This window comes from Amblyomma americanum, chromosome 3 (assembly GCF_052857255.1).
Source record: "Amblyomma americanum isolate KBUSLIRL-KWMA chromosome 3, ASM5285725v1, whole genome shotgun sequence".
NCBI classification, from domain to species: domain Eukaryota; kingdom Metazoa; phylum Arthropoda; class Arachnida; order Ixodida; family Ixodidae; genus Amblyomma; species Amblyomma americanum.
This window is the reverse complement of record NC_135499.1, coordinates 12,902,129-12,925,442: the sequence shown is the minus strand read 5'-3', so window position 1 is coordinate 12,925,442 and position 23,314 is coordinate 12,902,129. Positions and strand designations below refer to the sequence as shown.

The 23,314-nt window shown below is 46.9% G+C and overlaps 1 protein-coding gene across 1 annotated transcript in view; it reads right to left on the bottom strand.

Moving 5' to 3' along the window:
- Positions 1-177: 177 nt before the first annotated feature.
- Positions 178-23,314, bottom strand: part of Bcs1 (mitochondrial chaperone BCS1) — a 149,203-nt gene continuing 126,066 nt past the window's right edge. Inside the window, exon 9 of the mRNA XM_077657133.1 lies at positions 178-11,328. Coding sequence (XP_077513259.1) covers positions 11,067-11,328 — 262 coding nt within the window. The 3' untranslated portion in view covers positions 178-11,066. The remainder of the gene's footprint in view (positions 11,329-23,314) is intronic.

Sequence of the window (23,314 nt, the reverse complement as noted above, 5' to 3'; positions counted from 1 at the left end):
GTGTTGTCTGCCTTAGTCTGTGTCCTTGTGTTTTTTGCGCTTTTACGTTCAGAATGGAAAACCAACTCGCCCAAATGCAGCCATTATTTAATGAACTTGGTACAAGAAGCAAGGACACAATGTTAAAAGCATTGGAAACAGTCATAATAAATCAATAAACAAATTCTGGAGACCTGGTAACAGACTAAAATGAATTTTATTTATAAAGGGAAAGGAGATAGGACAAACAAAATCCTTCAAACCGATGACATCTGTAACATACAGGCTGGCAATGCCGGCAACGAAACAAAAATACAGACATGGATAGAAAATAAAATTTTTGGAAAACTTCAGAACAGGTTCAGAAGCAGAACGCATTTAGATGATAGCCTGTTCATGCTTACCAAATGCATAGATATAGCTAGGGCAGAAAACAGACCTCTGCATTTAGCCTTCCAGAACAAGTCCTGCGTACAACAACATAAATCGGGAATTCCTGCGGAACATACTCAAAGATGAAGGTATTGGTCATGAGATAATTGATCTCCTAAAGAAAATATGCCGAAATGATAAAGTTGAAATAGCAAAGGAATAGATAAAATTACAGCAACTGTGGAGGTGCGCAAAGGATTAAGGCACAGTTGTGTTCTATCACCACTTCTCAGAAAGGGGCTCTCAGTAAAGTTGCGTTAGGTCTGGGAAGTTAAAGGATGCTCCTTCACAAATATCTGCCAGTAAGAATTATTTTAAAGCATTTTGTGGAACATGAGTTATATGCAGTCCAAATTTGAACTTCCACATATTCGTGCCTTTTCCTCTCCTCTCGTCAATTTTCGCATGCCAAAATGTCGGCGCTCCTCCGGCGCCACCTACTTGGCCCCTCCCCTACTTGCGCCGGCTGCCGATGCGCACAGATTAGCCGCAGCTGTGTAACGTGTGAAAGAATTTGACACAGTGAACCAATGATAACCCTCGGCTGTTGATGTCGCTTGCATGACGTGACGCCGTATGCCAGGTATCGCGCGAAAGCCCAGCATTGCGTGTCGCCGCCAGGTGTGACAGCAGAAATTTTTAAAAATGTATTGTCAATTTCCCGCTCGCTTTTCAGGTCTCGTACATGGCATGAAAACTCGGTGGCCTGTACTCTACATAGTGCAAGCATTTTAAAGCCAAACTTGAACACCCTTTTCTGTGGCCCTTTAATGTATGCAGACGACCTTTACTATTAGGTGATAGCGAGGAAGATTACACACCCTGGTTTATTCTTGTGGAGGCAAAAAAAAACGGTTTAGGCTTCAATTCTAGCACAATTAAGTCAAGTCTAATGATTTTCAATGGTTCCTCTGATCAGGTGCTTACTGTACAAAGACACGAAATATGCGGAGTGTCAAAACACAAATATCTCATGGTATGGGTAAAGGAGGAACAGAAATACATGGAAAAGCACAGACTGCTAAGGCGGAATGGTGAAAAGATGCCGGGATAATCAAACATAGGGCATTATAGGGGTACGACAAGTGTGAAGTACTGAGAGGTATTCGGAAAGGAATAATAATGCTGGGGCTTACTTTTGGGAATGCAGTTCTGTGCATAAGGGCGGAAGTTCAGTGATGACTAGAAATAAAACAGAACATGAGTAGATGAAGTGCACAAAACCCAGCACATAGGAAAGGAAGACACGAGACAGGCGCTCTTGCAACTGTTTATTGAAGTTAAGAATGGCTTATTTATAGCCAAGAAGACGGCGTGGAGAAAAGGGGACAAAAACAATATAACAAACAACAGGTAAAAGACACGAGTGCCTGTCTCGTGTCTTCCTTTCTTGTGTGCTGTGTTTTTGTGTGCTTTATCTACTCAAGCTATGAACCAACTTGTCCAAGAACGTGTTCTACGGAAAACAGAACTGCTGGAAGATTAGCACCAGGTGCCCATGGCAACACCACAGATGAAGCAGTACAGGGGGATACAGGCTGGGCAGCTAAGATGTTTAGTACATATACAGATGAGGTAGTATCTGCGCCTAATTTTTCACCTGCCATCGAGAACATTATTTGAACCTATTTTACCTTACATGCATGTACTTCCCTGTGAAACTGAGTAACAATTTTTTTTCTGTGTGTCTTTTGCATTTGGCATTGAATGTGTTTCCATCCTGTTTGTTAAAATGACCATTTGAATTACTATTTTCATTTTTTGCTTTAGAACTGACTGCCAACTTTCGCTTCCACTTTTGTTTGCAATTTTTATTTTGCAATTAACCTCCCTACGATAATACCCAATAGGCACTGTAGGTAATTGTAATAAATAAATGAATAAATAAATAAAAAGAGTGCCGACTCACAGTGAGGAAAAGGACTATAAAACTAACCAGTAAGTATGCAGAAAACGGCAGTGAAATAAAGAGCGACTGGTAAAATATGCAGACGGTAACTAATTTAGTGGGAAAGAAGCAGACACTGAAATTGGAAAGGGCAGATGAGGAATTCTATGATAACTGAAGAAGCAGCGCCTTATACCCCTGTCACATGGGCACTTTCGATCCTCATTGAGTCAATGCTCATCGAACTCAATGCAGATCGACGGTTGTCACACGGCCACTTTCAAGCGCAATCGAGCTCGATCCTGCTTGACTCGATGCCGATTCCTCAAGAGTGCTTGAGGTTCCAAGCACAATCGAGAACACTCTCGTTCTCATGAACCTATCAAAATAAACACTAGTTAACAAAACCAAACCACAGTTGTTGTTATTGTAATTGATTAAAATGTAATACAGAACATTTTTCAGGTACTATGCCTGCTTATATGCAAACATTTGAAAATCTCTACACCACGCTCCAAGCTTCACTGTCAGTGTAAACAAAGATGGCGTCCTCCTGCTCGCCGGCGCGGAAACTGTGGAGCGAGTGCGAGACAGCCGCTCTCATCGACTGCTGGCAGGACCGCCTAAATAATTTGCGGCGCCAGAAGAGAAACGCCGCAGTCTATGCAGAAATCGCGGATGCGTTGCGGGTCCTCGGGTTGCATTGCACAGAAGCAGAGGTGCGCCACAAAAACCTGGCGCAGATACGCAATTATAGAGGCTAGAAGTTTTGACTAGTGTCGTGAGCAGGCGCCCTCGCCAGCCGCCGCGCCGAAGCCTGTTTCGATGCTAGCGTAGGTGGCGCTGTTCGCGGCAGGCGAGTTAGGCGAGCAGAGAAGCCGATGCCGCCACCGCAGCTCCTCGTGTCGCTCGCCGAGTGAAAGCGCGTCTTTCTGGTGCGCTTCCGCTTCGCTAATCTGTGTCTGCATTGTGACCACGATATTGTTTATTGTGTTAATCGAAGCGCATTTCCATCTTTCCAGCATTAGCCCAGGAAATCAAGTGCAAGTTTCAACATCCCGTGGACAAAACAAGGAACCTTCATTTCATTTCTGATCTTCCTAACATCGTAAAATATATAAGGAATGCATTTACTTCTAAGGGAGTCCAGATCCTAGGTGGTAATGCATACGTCGGCGTTGTCAAAGAAGCGTGGAACTTGACAAAGACGCGCTTACATTGAAAGTCATGCCACATTTAATTTTATCCCATTTGCAGCCGAATGCATTTGACAAAATGCGTGTCTACCTTGCTGTCCAGCTGTTAAGTGATGAGGTTATGAAAGGACTTTTTTTTTTTTACAAGGATAAGCTAGACAAAATTTTTCGTACAACTGAGCCAACAAAACGATTTCTGAAGCTCATGGAACGCTTGATATTTGTCATGACATCAAGGGTGCTCTCCAAAGGGCTTCGCCCAGAGGCAGCAAGTGCGAGAATTCTAGAATTTCTAACCTTCTTGAACGAATGGGAACGGTATGCCGCTCAGCACGGCGGTGGATTTCTTAGTGCAGGGACTGCCTTCGGACTTAGTGACACTAAAAAGCACACTGTCACTTGTGAATTATGTGATGTCATCACTAAAATACAATTATTTCCTGACAGCCAATTTGAGCCAAGACAAACTGGAGAATTTATTTGGAATTGTAAGACAATCATTCGGCTACAATGACCACCCCTCTCCAGAGCAGTTTTTGCTTATAGTAATAACCTTGCCTTCTACAATAATTGGCAAAGCCGCCAAAGAACGGAAATTCACCAGCTGAGGTTGCAATTTCTCTTCTGCAGCCCTGTGATGCAAGGAAAGAAAAGGCGGCACAGATAGCAAGCCTAATTGATGACCTGTTGGACGAGGGAAACCTGGCACATGCTTCAGCAGTGCTGCAAGAGCAGGACAGCATGTTTGACCATAAAGGCTGCGTAGAAAAGAAAAGCAACAGCCGACTCATTTTCTATGCCATGGCTACGTTGTCAGGAAATCACTGAAAAGATTCCCATGCCCCGCATGTGCATCTGCCTTGGCTATTTAATTTGCCCCTACAGGCTGATAAAAATGAGATCTAGAATGCCTCACTGACGAGGCAGGCTGACCATGGAGGTTTGGTGTACGCTCCAAAGCGCATTGAAGTGCTAGTAACTAAACTAGAAAATGCATTCACTGCCTTTTTCAGCAGAAACGAGCTGCATGCTGGGAGCATGATGTCGTTTTTACCTTTTCTACAAGGGCATGAACTCCAAGAAGTCCGCTGCAACGAGCACTCCCGCGCTCTTACAAGGGATGTGATTAAGAGTTATGTTTGACGAGGTTGCATTTTTTTACTAAGGCAATGAGCAAAGATAAGGCGTCCAATCGCGAGAAGCAAAATTAAAACTGCTCAAACTGAGGCGATGCCGATGGAACTGCATCAGTGAAATGTTCCTGTATATAAACATTGCGTTAATATGTTCTGTTCCCTTATTTATGTGATTACATTAATGTATTCGGGGCTGTAACGACCATCCGTGAATGGTGCCTTCCACACGTGAGGCCGTAATTTCGCTCATTCGTTATATACAAGACACGCTCAATCTCTTGGATGACGAGCCTTTCTTGTTTCTACGCATGTCGTGTTGTGCTCGTTCATTTCCCTTCGTCAGTGTCTTGTTGAGCACCTTTTCCTTGTTCCTTTTCCCACGAAAATGTGTTAACCAAAGCATAAACAAGCAAAAATATAAGCGCTCGCGGCTTCAACTGTCTATGCCCACCTGAAGCAGTAGCTTCGAAAGTGGTTTGCTGAGAATATCGCTGCTGACCGATGCCGCATGCACCGCAGAACATATGGACACTCGTATTATATTTTGTGCTTTGGCCAGACGAATATCGCAGCCATTATAGCGAGATGCGCGCAGCAAAATGCGTTTCCCGGCATTGCTGCCGAGTGCGCGCACAAAACACCTGCTAGCTGCAGCGCCATCTGTGAGCCGTCATTGCAAATTATTTCCTCTCCGCTGGCGCGTTCACGACACTAGTCAAACCTTCTAGCCTCTATAACGCAATGTACCGATTTGGCTACGGATTTGGCTGCCGCTGCCCCCGACTGCACAGTGTTGCCGGACATCGCCATGTTATGGCTGTCGGCGGAACATTTGGCGCCACCTAACACACATGAGGGAAACTTCTCAATGAGCATTGAAAATGCCCGTGTAGCACCGGATGTTTCGAGTGTGCTCGAAAATCTCGATGCAGATCGAGCTCAATGAGGATCCAAAGTGCCCGTGTGACAGCAACATCTTAGAACGCGAAGCCACAAAAAGACCATGAGGATGACACATGCATAATGTTGGTGAACCTGCAGAAACAATGGAATACGCTTTACTAGGACGTGGCACTATCCATCCGGGTGTCGATACAGGCACAGTAAGTGAATCTGCGGGAGATGCTGGCAAAAAGCAATGGGAACATTGGTGGCTCAAAGGCAGGAGGGTGACATCAGGATACATTTTCAGGACTACGAATTTGTCAAACATAAAATGACGAATTTGTATCTGAAGAAAAATGGCAAATTTATGGATAATACAATTAAATTTTACAGATTGGTTTCAGAAAATAAAGAGAAAACATCGAGCACGGTGGCACCTGCCACATGCGTCCGTCCATCACAGGTGTTGCTGTGGCCATATGAATGGCCATGTTTCCCAGGCTCACCACTGAAAAGTCAAGAGAATTGATGCATAACAAACTGTGAAAGAAAGACAAGTGCGCTGTTCCATGCACTCTCATGGGAATTACTTCTTGTTGAAAAATAGTTTGCATCGAAAATCTCTCTTGTCATTCATGCATAATATGCAATGCAAACATAACAAACATAAAAAGCATGAAACATTCTACGATGACTCATACAAGATGCCACCGTCACCCGCTTCTCTTTCTCAAGCTGGGAGTTGTATCACATCAGTGCCGGTGCCAGCTGTAATAATAAAAAATAATAATTGGTTTTTGGAGAAAGGAAATGGCACAGTATCTGTCTCATATATCTTTGGACACCTGAACCGCGCAGTAAGGGAAGGGATAAAGGAGGGAGTGAAAGAAGAAAGGAATAATAGGTGCCGTAGTGGAGGGCTCGGGAATAATTTCGACCACCTGGGGATCTTTAACGTGCACTGACATCGCACAGCACACCGGGCGCCTTAGCGTTTTTCCTCCATAAAAACGCAGCCACCGCGGTCGTGCCAGCTGTTCATGTGCCACATTTCCTTCTCTTTTGTTAACCAACCTTTTCTCCCCACAGCCCTATAACCAGCATGGATTGTTCCCTAACTGTGCCGTTCCTGTTCGTTGTTCGTGCATGAGGGCAGCACACTCAGTGCTGTTTGAAATGCACACCTCTTTCATTCTGACACCCAGGGCATCATCTCTTCCCTGTGTGGTCTGTGCAGCAGCTAGTATTGTCTGCATACTTTCAGCTGTTTACAGCCAGTGCGTGCTACACGCTATGCTTAAAACAAAATTCGCCTGCCAGAATATGCAGGAACAAAGTACAGCAAATACCCTTGGACACAAATTTGCAGAGAAACCAAAAGTCACCAATAACAAGATCAGTGCACAATTGATAAACAAACTGAAGATGCAGCTTCAGAAACAGCAGCTTTTGCTCTTCATATGCTGTACTACAGTTTATTTATATAACGACACAGCCAATCTTCAAGGGCTTACGCTGTGTGAACAACTTTTATGCAATCCCTGCTGTTCTGGCAAAAGTCTTCACAAAACAGGACAGGACACTGCTCAGTTTTTCATGACGAAAATTCATGGTAAGGCAAGGTTTAAAAATATATAGGTACATATTAGCTCAACACAACTTCAGCCATGGTGTTCACCACAGTAAGCCAGTGTTTCTATATTTTGTTTGGTTGAATAATTAAATACACTTAAGCTATTGTATTTTGGATGAAACTTGCGGTGGCAAATTGTAGAGCATTCTAAAAAAATTTCTAACTCATCAATTTTTATTTGGATGTGTGCTACAGACTAGTTTTTTCCATGTTGAAAGGAAAGCCCGAGAAATGAAAAAACAAAACAAAACATGACCATGTGGTAAGCCTAGTCATCAGATGGCGTTTCGCATCTGGTGCCTTTGCATTCCGATGCATTGCTCTGCTTCTGAAAAAGACAATTTTTGTCTCAGCCAATAAAAGAAATGCCTGACCGATGACTAGGAACATATCGCGAACCAGCCGGTTTTCTACTTGCCACACTGATTGCGGCCAGGATGGCATCACTTTCAATCTTGCGCAGGTGCCAACTTTACATTCACGAATTGCACATCTGAGATTACTATTGACACGTTGCACGAGTGCATGGTCATGCAGAATTTATTTTGCATTTTACAGGCTTTCTTTTCACCATGCAAAAACTAATTTATTGCACACAGTCTATAGCAACTAGCCCGATTGTCTACTCTTGTGCACACATCAAAGTAAGAATTGATCAATGAGTGCGTTTAAGTACACTCTACAATTTGGTGCCATAATTTTTGCTCAGTATATGATAGCTTAAAAGATATTTATGAATTTATTTCATTACTGAACTGAACAAAATATAGAAAATCTGACATTAAATTCAGCAGTCAATAACATGATTGAATTTGCCTCCATATAGTGTTAATCTTTTGCTGTTGCACCTCGCATAGTAACACACTTATATCGTCATATCCCTCACGGTGCCCACTGCAGGACAAAGGCCTCTCCCAGGTCTCTCCAATTAACCCTGCCCTGTTCCAGCTGTGGCCACCGTATCCCCTCTGAACTTCTTTACCTCATCCACCCGCCTAACTACTTGTCGCTCCCTGCTACCTGCACACGGAATACTGGGCGCCAAACAGTTAAAGGGGCCATGACAGCCTATTTTCATGCGTACCCTGCTTATCACCTTTAAATCCCAACACGTTAATTCCCAACAGCGCAAGTGTGTGTTTGTGTCCTCCCTGTGTCCTTGTCTGCTAGTGCTGCAATTCCATGATGTTCGATCACCACTAACTTGCCCAGCAACATATCCTGCATACGTTAAATTACAATTCCCCAAATTTTCAGTTGATACTGTGCGGTAAATATTTTTAAAACGAATTTTTTTCATTTCTTCTGTGAGCTGCTTGCTGGTCAGGCAACCTCTGATCGCTGACGTCACAAGGGCATACCCATTCCGCGTCGTCTGCTGCGAGCTGCTAAGGTGCTTGCATGCACACTGTAGACGGCGGTCGCTCGAAAAGATTTTTCGTTTAGCTTAGCAAAATAAAATTCACTTTCCGTACCCTTCAACTTAGTACGCGAGCTGAGTGATCCTTGGAAAAGTGGACTTGCTCGTGGCGCCCGTTTTTGATTGTTGAGGAAACAGAAATCGATGGACCCCTGCTATATTATTTATGCTTAGGAGCATGCTGCCTGTATGTTATGAGTGCGGTCTCTTTTGAGCAGTCAAGTGCTCTCGTATGTAAAAAGCGGCACTGCCGTGCATGCCTTCGCCGATGTGCACCGTGAAAGCTGCAGCATTTTCTAGCTGGATACCAAGTTCTTGTCCGCTTCATCGGCTCGATAATTAAACTCAAATTATCAAAAGGTGGCACTAGAGTAACCTTGAGGCACGAAAGGAGCAGAGAAAAGTGCCGAGTGCAACAACTTTCCCGCTGCATGTGTGCATTTGTAAGTCGAACATACATTCCCTTCGACTCGTAGAATCATTTTGCAGGAACCAAGCCGCTTGCAAAACCCTACGTGACTCGAATGCTTTCAGTGCCTGCACCAATGAATAGTCGCCGCCGTCTAAATGAGTGCTTCAAAATAATAGTACGTCATTTAGCATTTTGCTGTGCATGCGCAGTGTGCCCTGGGAGTGCGACGATTACGACAACTGCAGCACCACACTGAGATTGTTTACACGGCTGTACGCAAAAGGTACTGCTCGTTTGCGTGGCATAAAACGCAAGGTGGACTCTCATTATCTTAAATATTAGGTACTCTTGCTCACAAACTGTAGTTTTACTCATTTACACACTGATAGCCCTGCAATAAGCGTCGATGATATTATATCGCCTGCTTGGGAAACGTTTCGTGTTCGATACCGGCACTTCCCGCTAAGTGTATCTGCTTCCTCTTATGCCACCAAAATTTAATTTCAAATCGTTTTAGCTAAAAATACGTTCGGACATTACTTGAATTAACGAAAACAGCCAGATTTGTTGTCTACAGTCGGCGCCGACGGCTGCTGCCGGCTGCCTTCCGCACATGCTATGCAGATCGGGTCACATATCGGCACTTCCTCCTTATTGTACTCACGTCCTGCGATGTACGCAGTCGTCGCTTTGAGGGCACTGTAGCCAAAACTACGCTCGACAGCTATTTGCAGGCCCTAAAACTTGCGAATTCGCTCCCCGAAATCACTGAAATCACACACGAATCCTGCGTACTCGCTATGCCTTGTCACGAAAGAGGCCAGCGGTCCACCATCGACCAAAATTCAAGAATATGGCAAATGTTCCTCAATGATTAGTAAGAAAGTGTGAAGATAAGATATGTAGCCGCTCGTTTCGCTTTTTTCGATACGGATAAAGTACACAAGCGCAGTTTTTCTGGTCGTCACCTCACCGGGAGTGAAGCTTTTGCTCAGCCGCACAAGCCCAGGCGATGGCACCGAGCTACGAGCGGCACCGTCGTGCGGCGTTTTCTGCCCATGTTGCTTGCCTTGCCGTTCGGCTCTGTGCGCAGGCACAGATTGAAAGCACATCATCACTGGTGCAAGAACATCACGTATGTCGCCACGGCTAGCATATGAGGTCTAATAAGTTTTAAAATTCTTAAGTTTATAGAGTGTCATACCAACTCGTCCCCCACCACACTCTTCTGGTTCCCACTAAGCTGACTCTTAACATTACTATGATACGCCGCAGTCATTGATCGTGCTGGCATTGTTGGTCTAGCATGACAGACCGCGGCGCGTCAGCGTCGGCATTTGCATGCCGACCAGCCCACCGACTGTCGATCACCATCACATCGGCCTAGTGTGACCGGACCCTACCTATACCGAAGAAAAATTGCGTTACTGTTATTATTGATTTTGCGACACCAGTCACTCATATATGGGGGATGACTGCTACTTTGATCGCCCACGAAAGTACAGGGAGGAACAAGACCTCAATGCGCATTTTGCAGCAACGAGAGCAGACTACATTTCTCCATGTATGCCCTGGTGACGTCACGAGAGCACTGAATATGGCAGTTGATGCCGGTGGGAGGAGTCTCCCGGTCTCAATTTCGATCGCATATTTTGGAATATACAGTGCGTCCAGGGCAGCCAAATTTCGGAAATTGAATCATAAGCTTTTGTATTAGTTACTGATGCACAAAACTGCAATATGAAGAAAGACCATGTCATGGCCCCTTTAAGTACTGAAAGCCTCTCCAAAGATTCCAACAAGCACCTCTACCATATAGCAGAAGCTGCATTAAGACAACAAAGCACCTCTTTGATATGTACGAACTCTGAGCAACAAACGTCAGGAGCCTGAGGAAAATAAATCATACGGTTAGTTGGGACGAAGACGGAAAGAGCGCAGTTTCCATCTCCTTGGCCTTTTCCTGTGTTTGTCTCTTTTGAATGCGCAACGTGGTTCTTCAAAGCAATGCACCAACTAGCCCAACAAGAAGTTCTTCTAAACTACCGGTCAGTTCGGAGACAAGCGTGGCACACAATGTGATAGTCACAGATTGGCCATCTGGGCGACGTCCCGGACAGCGGTGCGTGGGTCGTCCTTGTGGAAGAGAAAGTATCCCTGCACGAGCGCCATGCTGAGCGGTGCCTGGCCGAACTGCTGGCGTACAGCGTGCACAAAGGCGCCCGCTTCGGCCTCCCCTTCGGCAGGATAGAAGCGGCTGAACAGCGCTGCCAGCTGGTGGTCACTCGCTGGGCCCACAAACTCGCGAACATCCACGCGGCCCGGCCGGATGAGCGCCGGGTCCAGCCTGCAAGGAGGTCAGGAAGGGAGCGATGCTGAAGCCCCGAAGATGCATGACACTGGATGCGATGAACATCCCTCTAGTTCGGCTGTCCACAGATGCTGCCGACTGGCACACCTATAGGCACACGGCTGAAACCCTAATGCAGCAAAATGGCTAGCTCTCTGCACAGTGTAACAACGGACAACTTCTAGAGTCACTGCAGTGACCATGCAGAGCCAGCATTTGGAGCCAGAGAAAAATATATGCGCTGCAGCCCTGGGATGACGAGGGATAGCCATCAGGTGGTAAGCAAGGCAGCTTGCTTAGATAAAGTCTAAGGCGTCTTCACCACTGAGGCATGCTATTATTTCGAAATGCAGCACAGAGTGCACAACCCATTAAAATTCTGAGCAGCTAAGAACCTCGTTATCAGAACCGCAGCCCAGTGGCTTTCGGTTACAACATTCTCGACGTTGCTGTGCCATACATGTACACCAGAGCCTCGTTACTCTCAAGAAGCTCCATATCCCACAGCGCTAGATCAATGCGAGCCCTTTGGCCGTGAGAAGGACTGCCAAAGGCATCTCCACACCTGACCGAGGTTTCAGTGTGACGCCTGTGGCGATGGTCCTGCAACTCAGGCCAACTGCAGAGGGATTTCTTCAATCAAACTCTGCCAACACCCACTCGTCGCCCCACCACCACCTAAGCCGAGCACGGTCGGAGGTGCACTATATTCCCTAGCTGCGTTGCTTTCCTGTTACATTGGTGCTGAATTTCATATTTTTGCTGGCTACAGCTCCAGCCCAAATGACCCAGTGATGACCACTGTCAACGAACAACATGGTTGTTCTGACGAAAAGGTGCGAGGAGCTGTTGTGGCTTGTTTTGTGCATATGCTAGTGAATAATGTGCCGAGCATCATGCATGCGAAAGAAAGCACAACTGAGAAAACTGCAATGCAATGACGACAACACAAGAAAGAAAAGGACAACACATGCGTTGCTCTCCCATTACCATGGTGCTGCATTTCATCCCATGCACATGCGTTACCCTTTTCTTTCTAAGCCGCCGCGGTGGCTAAGTGGTTACGGCGCTCGGCTGCTGGCCCGAAAGACACGGGTTCGATCCCAGTCACGACGGTTGAATTTCGATGGAGGCGAAATTCTAGAGGCCCGTGTACTGTGCGATGTCAGTGCACGTTAAAGAACCCCAGGTGGTCGAAATTTTTGGACACCTTCACTACGGCGTCCCTCATAGCCTGAGTCGCTTTGGGACGTTAAACCCCATAAACCAAACCAAACCTTTTCTTTCTTGCAATAGAATGCATCTTGAAACCATGCAAAAAGACAAGGGACGAGGAAGAAACCAACAGGACAGAGCGCGGAACTTCAACTGGTTTATTACAACGGTGTGTCACATTTATACAATCAACGCAATCCCACTGTAACCTGACAAACGATGATCATGTAACACTGGTGCGCAGGCGTGTACGGGACATCATGCTATCCAGATATGGAAACTATTTATCAGGCAAGTTTACCGAGGTTTTGCTGACACACGAACCGGACTCCTTCTTAATACAGTAGGCCTCGTACACTTCTCTACTTAGTTTTGACGCAAACCTTTTCAAGAATGTGGTCTCGTGGAACCGAGGCGTGCAACCACGGCAGTGGCGACAATGGTCAGCCACTATTACAGAGCGATCAGCTTACTGTCCGTTGCCTACAAGGTATTTACTAAGGTAACTGCTAATGAAGTCAGGGCAACCTTAGACTTCAATCAACCAAATAACTAGGCAGGCTTTCCTAAAGGATACTCGACAATAGACCATATTCACACTACCAGTCAGGTGGCAGAGAAATTCGCAGAATATAACCAACCCTTATTACTCGAAAGCATCCGACTCAGTGGAAACCTCAGCAGTCATGAAGGCATTGTGGAATCGGGGTGTAGAAGAGCCTAAAGTTAAAATACTGGAAGATATCTCTAATGACCACATAGCTAGCATAGTTCTCCATTAAGTCAGCAATAAAATAACACCATGAGGGGTGCCGCAATAGAAATGGAGTGTTTACCTCTTATACTTGTTTCAGGCTGCCCTACTCCTTGGCTCGTTGCTACCTTCATCAGAACTGAATGTGGTCTTCACCTGCTCGGCTCAAAATACGAATCAACAAATGGATTTGACTGAAGAGTGCTATCCACAGGACCATTTGGAAGGAAACCTGTCCTTCGGCTGGCAACCGCAGTCGTTCACCACCAGCGATACCACTATCGGCGCCGGCCACACGGAATATAAGCTGCTGCCTGTGAACACTCCTCTGAAGCCCGACGCCACATTGGCAATCAAGCGCTGACCTCTCCTATGTTCCAGGTCAGCTACTTTGATACTTGCACTTCCCTAAAAAGCAAGAGTCACTGCCTGTTTTTGATGTAGTTCCCCAAAGCGTAGCTATTTGCCCTAGAAACATGAGAGTAAACTGTGCAACACTGCTTAAGTAGCCTATTCCTAACTCTTTCTGGGGATGTGGAAAGAAAGCTGACCTGCTTCTCATGACATACTGGCTACTGTGCTGGAGACTGTACAGAGGATCGAATCCAACCAAGATGGAATTCCAAGTGATTTGAGAGAGTTGAAGTAGAGGAAAGAGTCAGTAGACATTGAACTGAAGCAATTGTCTTCTAGGCTCCACAGTGCTGAAGTCAACGTTTCAGGCTTACAAAACAACCCTGCTATGTTGTCGGCTGGTTCTCATGATACGGTTTTCAGCGTCACCTCTGACCAACTCAGAACTATTGAATCGCGTTGTAGCGACATGGAAAACTGGTGTCGACACTGCAACTTGCTTTCAGAGCGATGAGTTCTATTCTGACCCCTCTCCTACGGGTTTCAGCGTATGACCTCTGGCTCCATAATTTGACCTCTAAAAAGCCACGCGTTTGTAGTCATGGGCGCCGCTTGTGTCAGCTGCTGTGGAGAGGAGTAGAGAGGACAGCCAAGTATGCCACGAGTGCAGCAGAGAGGAGGGCAGTGGCATACCAGCAGCTGCGCGCGCTGCCACAGACAGGAGGAGGGCACTTGCCGCAATGCGCATGTACGCACTGCTGCGGAGACCTCTGGCAGACGTGTGCTCCAGTGCCATCACCGTGCTGCAAAGAGGAGGGAAGGAGGCATCCCAGGTGTGCTGTGTACTCCTTTTGTGACGTCATACATTGACCGATTGGAGCAGGAAAATGCTGCGTACTCCCTTTGTGACACTACGCACCTTGACTGAGTGGAACAAAAAAGTGCTGCATACTCCCTCAATGACATCACACACCTTGACAGAGTGGAGAGGGAAAGAGCTGCACACTTCCTTTGTGGCGTCACATATTTTGACCGAGTGGAGCGGCAAAGCACTGCATACTCCCTCAGTGCCATCCCACACGTTGACTGGATAGAGTGGGAAGTGCTGCATACTCCTCAGTGATGTCATACACCTTGACCAAGTGGAGTGGGAAACTGCTATGTACTCCCTCAGTGACGTCACACACCTTAATCGAGTGGAGCGGGAAAGTGCTGCATACTCCCTCAGTGAAATCACACACCTTGACCAAGTGGAGCAGGAAACTGCTGCGTTCTCCCTTTGTGATGTCACACACCTTGACTGGGTGGAGCGGGAAACTGCTGCGTATTTCCTCAGTGACGTCAGACACCTTGACCGCATGGAGCGGGGACCTGCTCCATACTACCTCAGTGACGTCACACACCTTGATCGAGTGGAGCAGGAAAGTGCTGCGTATTCCCTCAGTGAGGTCACACACCTTCACTGAGTGGTACGGGAAAGTGCTGCGTACTCCCTTTGTGACATCAGACACATTGACCGAGTGCAGTGAGAAACTGCTGCGTACCCCCTCAGTGACATCAGACACCTTGACCAAGTGGAGTGAGAAACTGCCCTGTACTCCCTCAGTGAGGTCACACACCTTGATCGAGAAGAATGGGAAAGTGCTGCGTAATCCCTCAATGATGTCACACTTTGACCGAGTGGAGCAGCAAAGTGCTGCATACACCCTCAGTGACATCAGACACCTTGACCGAGTGGAGCGGGAAAGTGCTGCATACTCCTTCAGTGATGTCACACACCTTGATTGTGTGGAGCGGGAAAGTGCTGCGTACTCCCTCAGTGAAGCCGCACACACTGACCGAGTAGAGCGGGAAAGCGCTGCATACTCCCTCAGTGACATCCCACACCTTGACTGGATAGAGTGGGAAAGTACTGCATAATGTCATACGCCTTGACCAAGTGGAGTGGGAAACTGCTACGTACTCCCTCAGTGAAATCACACACCTTGACCAAGTGGAGTGGGAAACTGCTGCGTTTTGCCTTTGTGATGTCACACACCTTGACTGGGTGGAGCGGGAAACTGCTGCTTATTTCCTCAGTGACGTCAGACACCTTGACCGTGTGGAGCGGGGACCTACTCTGTACTACCTCAGTGACGTCACACACCTTGATCGAGTGGAGCAGAAAATTGCTGCGTATTCCCCCAGTGACATCACACACCTTCACTCAGTGGAACGGGAAAGTGCTGCGTACTCCCTTTGTGACGTCAGACACATTGACCGAGTGCAGTGGGGTACTGCTGCGTACCCCCTCAGAGACATCAGACACCTTGACCAAGTGGAGTGGGAAACTGCCTTGCACTGTCTCAGTGACGTCACACACCTTGATCGAGAAGAATGGTAAAGTGCTGCATACTCCCTCAATGATGTCACACTGACCGAGTGGAGCAGGAAAGTGCTGCATACTCCCTTTGTGACATCACACACATTGACCGAGTGGAGCGGGAAAGTGCTGCATACTCCCTCAGTGACGTCAGACACCTTGAACGAGTGGAGCGGGAACCTACCCCGTACTACCTCAGTGACGTCACACCTTGATCGAGTGGAGCGGGAAAGTGCTGCATACTCCCCCAGTGACGTCACACACCTTGATTGTATGGAGCGGGAAAGCGCTGCGTACTCCCTCAGTGAAGCCGCACACATTGACCGAGTGGAGCGGGAAAGTACTGCCTACTCCCTTTGTGACCTCACACACATTGACACAGTGCCGCAGGAAAGTGCTGCATACTCCCTCAGTGATATCAGACACCTTGACCAAGTGGAGCAAGAAACTGCTCCGTAGTCCCTCAGCGACGTCACACACCTTGCTCAAGAACAGCGGGAAAGTGCTGCGTACTCCCTCAGTGATGTCACAGTTTGACCGATTGGAGAGAGAGAGAATCAACTTTATTAAGACCATGCAGTCAGTATGGCTACCCTAACATGGGTGCCGAGTTACCACTGGCGACCCGGACGCCGTCACGTCAATGCCTTTAAGACTGCCTCCGGGTACTATCCGCGGGTATTGTAAGGCTTACACCCTCCCCCGCTGAGTTCCCCGGTCTCTGTCTATCGAGGGCCGCCGCGACCTGCTGGACGGCCTGAAGTTGGGTGTTGTAGTAGCGCTCCACTCCGCGCTGCAGCTTCAAACTGCGGTGGGATCATTGTCATCGCACTGGCTTCACACGGATAAAGCTCACTGTACCACAGGATGTGGGCCGCTGTGGCCCGCTCCTTCGCACATAATCTGCACTCGTCACTCTTATACACCTCTGGGCATATATGCTTAGCAAGCACTGGAGTTAGTAACAGTAAAGTTTGTAATTGTCTGTAGATCACTGCCTCCAACCGGGTGAAACCCGGGTGTGGGGGTGGCATAGTCCTCCTTCGTAAACGATACCATTTCACAACGTCGTTGTAGGTGGTCATGGGGACCTTGCTGATATCGAAGGGCTACCACTCCGCGGGTCCGGCACTCGTAGCCGCCGCGCGGTTCGCCAGTCTTCGCGCGACAGCGTTGGCCGTCTCGCTGTGGTTTGCGTGCCCTTTACACGAAACACTGGGACCCATATGGGCCCGGAACCACTTGATCGACACTGCACCATTACGCACCCATGCCCGCGAAGGACGCGCCGCAACGCTGCACACATTGTTCCGAGCATAGTTCACTGCTGTCCGAGAGTCACTGACCACCGTAGTACACGTCATATATCTTGACCGAGTGGAGTGGGAAAGTGCTGCATACTCCTTCAGTGACATCACACGCTTTGACCAGATGGAGTGGAAAAGTGCTGCATACTCCTCAGTGATGTCATGCACCTTGACCGAGTGGAGCGGGAAGGTTCTGCGTACTCCCTTTGTGACGTCACACACATTGACCGAGTGCAGTGGGAAACTGCTGCATACTCCCTGAGTGACATCAGACACTGACCAAGTGGAGCGGGAAAGTGCTCCGTATTCCCTCAGTGACCTCACACACCTTGACCAAGTGGAACGGGAAACTGCTGCATTCTCCCTTTGTCATGTCACACGCCTTGACTGGGTGCAGCAGGAAACTGCTGCATACTCCTTCAGTGACGTCAGGCACCTTGACCAAGTGGAGCGGGAACCAGCTCCATACCACCTCAGTTACGTCACACAACTTGATAGAGAATTGCAAGGTGCTGCGCACTCCCTGTGACGTCGCACACTTTGACCGAGTGGAACGAGAAACTGCTGCATACTCCCTCAGTGACGTCAGACACCTTGACCAAGTGGACCAGGAAAGGGCTGGGTACTCCCTCAGTGACGTCAGACACCTTGACCAAGAGGAGCGGGAACCTGCCCCATACTACCTCAGTGAACTCACACACCTTGGATCGTGTGGAGTGGGAAAGTGCTGTATACTCCCTTTGTGACGTCACACACATTGACAGAGTGCAGCGGGAAACAGTTGCGTACTCCCTCAGTGACATCAGACACCTTGACCAAGCGGAGCGGGAAACTGTTCCGTACTCCCTCGGTGACGTCACACACCTTGATCGAGAAGAGTGGAAAGTGCTGCGTACTCCCTCAGTGATGTCACACACTTTGAGTGGAACGGAAAGTGCTGCGTACTCCCTTTGTGATGTCACACACCTTGACCAAGTGGAGCAAGAAATTCCTGCGTACTCCCTCAGTGACTCGATACATCTTGACTGAGTGGAGCAGGAAAGGGAAAGGAGGATCGTATTGAAAACACGTTTCGTCTCCAGCAATGATGTCGACGAATGCAGCATCCTTCTCTGCCTCGGAGAGCAAATCAGTGCTCACTGATGCCTGCGTGTCCTTCTGGCCCTGTGTGAGGGAGTGCGGCACAAGTCTGGCATTCAGCTTTCGTTTCCCCAAGTTCTCACACAAAATTTGGTGGCATGTTGCCTTACTAATGTGAAGAGCATCTGATAGCATGCGGACTGTAATGGTGCGCTCTTGCTGTACGATTTGCCTGATCCGAGCCACGTTGTTTTAATTCGTTGATGTTGAAGGGTGCCCCTGCCTTGTGTCATCTTTCACCGATGTTCTCCCTGAAACAAACCTCTTGTGCCACTCGAAAACTCGTGCCCGCGATAAAGTCTCGTTGCCGTAAGCATCACGAAAGAACTCGTACGTCTGTGTGGCTGTCTTGCCAAGCTTCACACAGAATTTTGTTTATACGCTGTTCAAGGTGGACGTCCATCTCTCCACATTCACTCACAGTAGAATGCGCAGATCACTAGTGACAACGTATTTTTTACATGTAGTGCCATCTAGCGGCTGCTACAGCAATTAACATAAATAGCTCAGGTTAGCCCCAAAACATGGGGCTACACATACGCACCAACATTTGTTTTGGGGAATCATTTCTAGAGAAGAAAATAAATCAGTCTCAAAAGTTTACGGACAAAGGTTGTATAATGGCTTTTTTCCACTCAGGTATTTTTCCTTGTATGAATATTATGTTTAAAAAATTCCAAAGTGCCTCTACAGCAGGCCTGGAAAGATGGGCAAGCATTTCATAGTGTATTTGGCTGGGTCCTGGAGCAGTTTTCTTGCCTGCAGACAGTACAGTATTGATTTCTTGGAGTGTAATAAGACTATTGTATTTTTTATTTGCACCTCCACTTGTTGGGAGAGTCTGTTTTTCGGCTATGTTTTTTGTATTTTAAAAATGGCTGTAGTGCAAACTTGAAACCACAGCGAAGTGGTCCCCAATATGTCTGCCTGTTCCCTTATACTTGTTTGTGACCCAGTGTTGTTAAAAGAGGAATCGTTAAAGGTAAGTAGATGTCATTTAGTTTTTGAACTTGTTCCCACATTTTGGATGCTGTTGATCTGTTTATAGAAGACACGTAAGCTTTCCAGGATGTTTTCTCGGCACTGCGCCGGATATACCGTGTTTGTGTTCTCGCCTTTTTGAAAAGGATAAGGTTCTCGTGTGTCGGGTATCTGCAAAAGACTCCCCACACTTTATATTGTCACTTTTTTGTCTCCTTGCATTCACGTGTGTACCACACTTTGTGGTTCTGATGGACCACTCCTGAGGAGTTTGGAATTGATAGGTGTGTGGCAGTAAGGATGCATGCTGTGAATGTCTCATGTCTATGCTAAGATTTTCTAAAGCAATATTTTCTGAACAATTCCCATTTAGCTAAATGTAGCTTCCAGCGCCGTGGTTTTGTCGGGATGACAGTTGGTGAGGATAACAGGCTTATTACGACAGGGTGATGATCGCTACCATATGGATTGTCTAAAATGCCCTTTTTAAATTCGCTAAAACAGATGGTGAACTAAAAGACAAAACTAAGCAGCTCACTTTCCTGAGGTTGGGGAGCAGTGTGTGGGTTTACCAGAGACCAGCAAGCAAACATTACTACATAGATTTGGTTTTGTTTATGGGGGTTTACTGTCCCAAAGCGACTCAGGCTATGAGAGACTCCGTAGTGAAGGGCTCCGAAAATTTTGACCACCTGGGGTTCTTTAACAAGCACTGTCAATGCACAATACACAGGCCTCTAGAAATTCGTCACCATCAAACTTTCAGGCCAGCAGCCGAGCGCCATAACCACTCAGCCACCGCGGCGGCTATTACTACATAGAATATAATCCTCTATTATCTGACCTCTGGTATCTGGTTTCTCGCTTCCCCAAAAAGGGGAATGTGCATTGAAGTCTCCAACAAGCAGATAGGGCTCTGGCAGTTGGTCAACAAGTTTTTCCAACTCCAAGTGAGTTAGTTTCAGGTATGCCTCAAGGTATACAGAGCAGACTGTTATGGTTTTATATGTAGCAGCATGGCTACTACGGCCTCTAATCTAGTTTTAAGTTGTACTTCACGAGCTGCGACTCCACTTTGTACAATAATGGTGACTCAGCCCGAAAGCCTGCTCACCTGGTCCGGTTGTGGCAGAAAACGGTATATTTCTTAAAGATGTTTGTGTGCTGCGGACCAAGGTTCGTTTCTTGTGTGCAAATGGCAATGGGAGACAGTGAAGAAACATTTCTTTTATGTCGCTTAAACCTAAATGTCCCCTGCAGTACAGTTTATATGCATCAAATGGAAAAACTAGACTAGGTTTTTGTTGGCCCCATGACTCGGGGCCTGGCTTTTCTTGACCGAAACAAGGAGCTGCGTGGACGGTACAGGGCTGCTTTGGGTTGTGTCCATCGCCTCCACACAGGCACTGGACGACCGTGCAGCAGGAATGTGGACGGGCTCACTGGGTGTGGCCTGGACAGGTACCCAAGCGTGGTGTGGTGTGCCGCGCCCACGTACCACACTGACGAAGTTTGTTTTTGCAGTGAGAGAGAATGCTCCAATGGTGTGTGAAAGTTTCCTTTTGTTTTGATAGTGATGATTCCTTTTTCAGTCTTCCATGTTGGACAAGACCTCGAGCAGGTGGGGTGTTCCCCTTCACAGTTTGTGCAGTGCGGTGGAGATTGACAGTTCTCAGAATGGTGTTCTTTGGTGCATTTGGCACAGAATGGTGCATTTGGCACACGTTTTGTGGGTGCGGCAAGTGTGTGAGCCATGACCAAACTTCTGACAGTTAAAACATCGATGCGGGTTTGGAATGTAAGGGCAAACATTTATCTTCAAGTATCCTACTTCCACTGAATCCGGAGGTGTGCTGTACATAAATGTGAAGACTAGGTGCTTGGCGCAGATTTCTTCGTCTTTCCGGACTTTTATTCTGTAGACATCCGTGACACCCCGGTCACTCAGTCCTTCCAACACTTCCTTCTCTATCAGATGTATGAAGTCATTTTCCAAAATCGCACCACGCACGGTGTTCAGTGACCTATATGCAGCTACTGTGACAGGGATGTCCTCTATGGACACTATGTCTGGGAGCTTTGCGTGCTGAGCATTATACTTGAGTTCAATCAAGAGGTCCCCACCTATCATTTTTTGTTATCTTATATCCTGAACCTAAGGTTTCTGTGAGACACTTTGCGACTAGAAATGGTGATAACATTCTTGCTGGCTTTTCTTGGACTTCGCTGTGTATGACGTGGAATCTGGGGAAGGTATCTTTTTTTTTTTTCAGAAAAATTCAGCTGCTGCTTCGGGTCCACACTCGTTTCTGAGGGCGACCATTTGTGGAGGAACGGGAAGCCATAAAATTATTTGTCTTCCGGTTACTGTGTCAGCCACCCACCATGGAGCCCAACAAGGGGACAGGACAGGAACTTGCAAACAAGCCCTGCCCACGCCAGCTGTACACCACAACTATAGCCCAATATGAAGTAACTCAGGGTAGTTACCCACACAGGGTTAACCCTCGCTGCTGGAAAAACAAAAAAGCTGTTAAGAGAGGAGAAGACAGGACAGTTGTTATAAAGAAAATAAGAAAGTGAAAGATGGAGGGGAGGACAGGAAAAGGCGACTGCCGATTTCCCCTGGTTGGGTCAGGCCGGAGGTGCCATCTACAGGAAGCTGGGGCCAAAGTGGTGCGTTTCCTCTGCCGAGAGGCCTTAAAGCAGGGTATGTTGCTGGGCTAATTGGTAGTTGTGGAATATCATGGAATCGCAGCGCTGGCAAACAAGGGCACAGAGAGGACACACACACAAAATTGTGCTGAACTGTCAACTTTATTTTGAACATGTCTGATCCATGCCTTATATTTAATAGGAGAGCATTAACACGTAAGCGCATCTACAACACAGGTATGAAGGTGGCAATCTTTAGTAGAAGACACGTTTTGATAGTGCATTCAGAGAGTGCTTGATCCCGACAAGAAGAAAACCAGCACGAAAAATCGCAAATTGGTCAAGGGTGGGTCAAGAAATATCAAACACGGTAACAAGGAAGAAGCTAGGCATAAACTTAAGTGAGAAAAAAGGAGGCATAAAAACAAGTGAAAAAACTGCTATAAAACAAGTGAATGTCAAAGATGGGGCAACAATACGGCAAAAATTCATGAAAAGGTAAAAACGTATAAAAAGAATGCTGGCCAAAGAATGGACACAGCCAAAAATTAAATGAGGCTATAAATAAAAGCAGGTAAAAAAAGGCTTAAATAAGGCAATGACAACAGTGAAGAAATTCAATGAGGCGCTAAAAGCGGGTAAAAGGATGACGTAAGTGAGGCAACAATTAACAGGCCAAAAAAAGATGTGATGAGAGCTGAGATGGGTGAGGAAAGAGTTTAAGGTAGATTCAAATGCAGTACAATCATACTGATCCAGACAGGTATGTGATCTCTTTTTCTAGGAAGGCTACTGGAGGCACGCTAACGCTGCCTGCTTTCAGGTTGTCAATGATGGCTGCTTTAGTTATGTTGCGATTCTGGTGTTCGCAAAGTTTGGAGGCCGGCTTTTGAAGGGTGAGTAGTCATGACAGTGGATTGCCAAGTTGCTTGATTTTTTATCTCTCAGGTTCAAGTTGTACTCCTGCAGTGTTTTGTTCAAGCAGCGACCTGTCTGTCCAACGTATTCTTTGCCGCAAAACAGACGAATAGTGTAGACGACTCCCGTGGCGCATGAGACATACGGGTCTTTATGCCTTTCCTTCGTTCGATTGGTTTGTTTACGCATCTACACAGCCTGGAAAAGCGATAAGGAGCAGAAAAAATAACCTCCATTCCTGCATTTTTCCCAATTCTTTTTAAATTGTGTGAAACCTGGTGAATGTCAGTTTTTTTC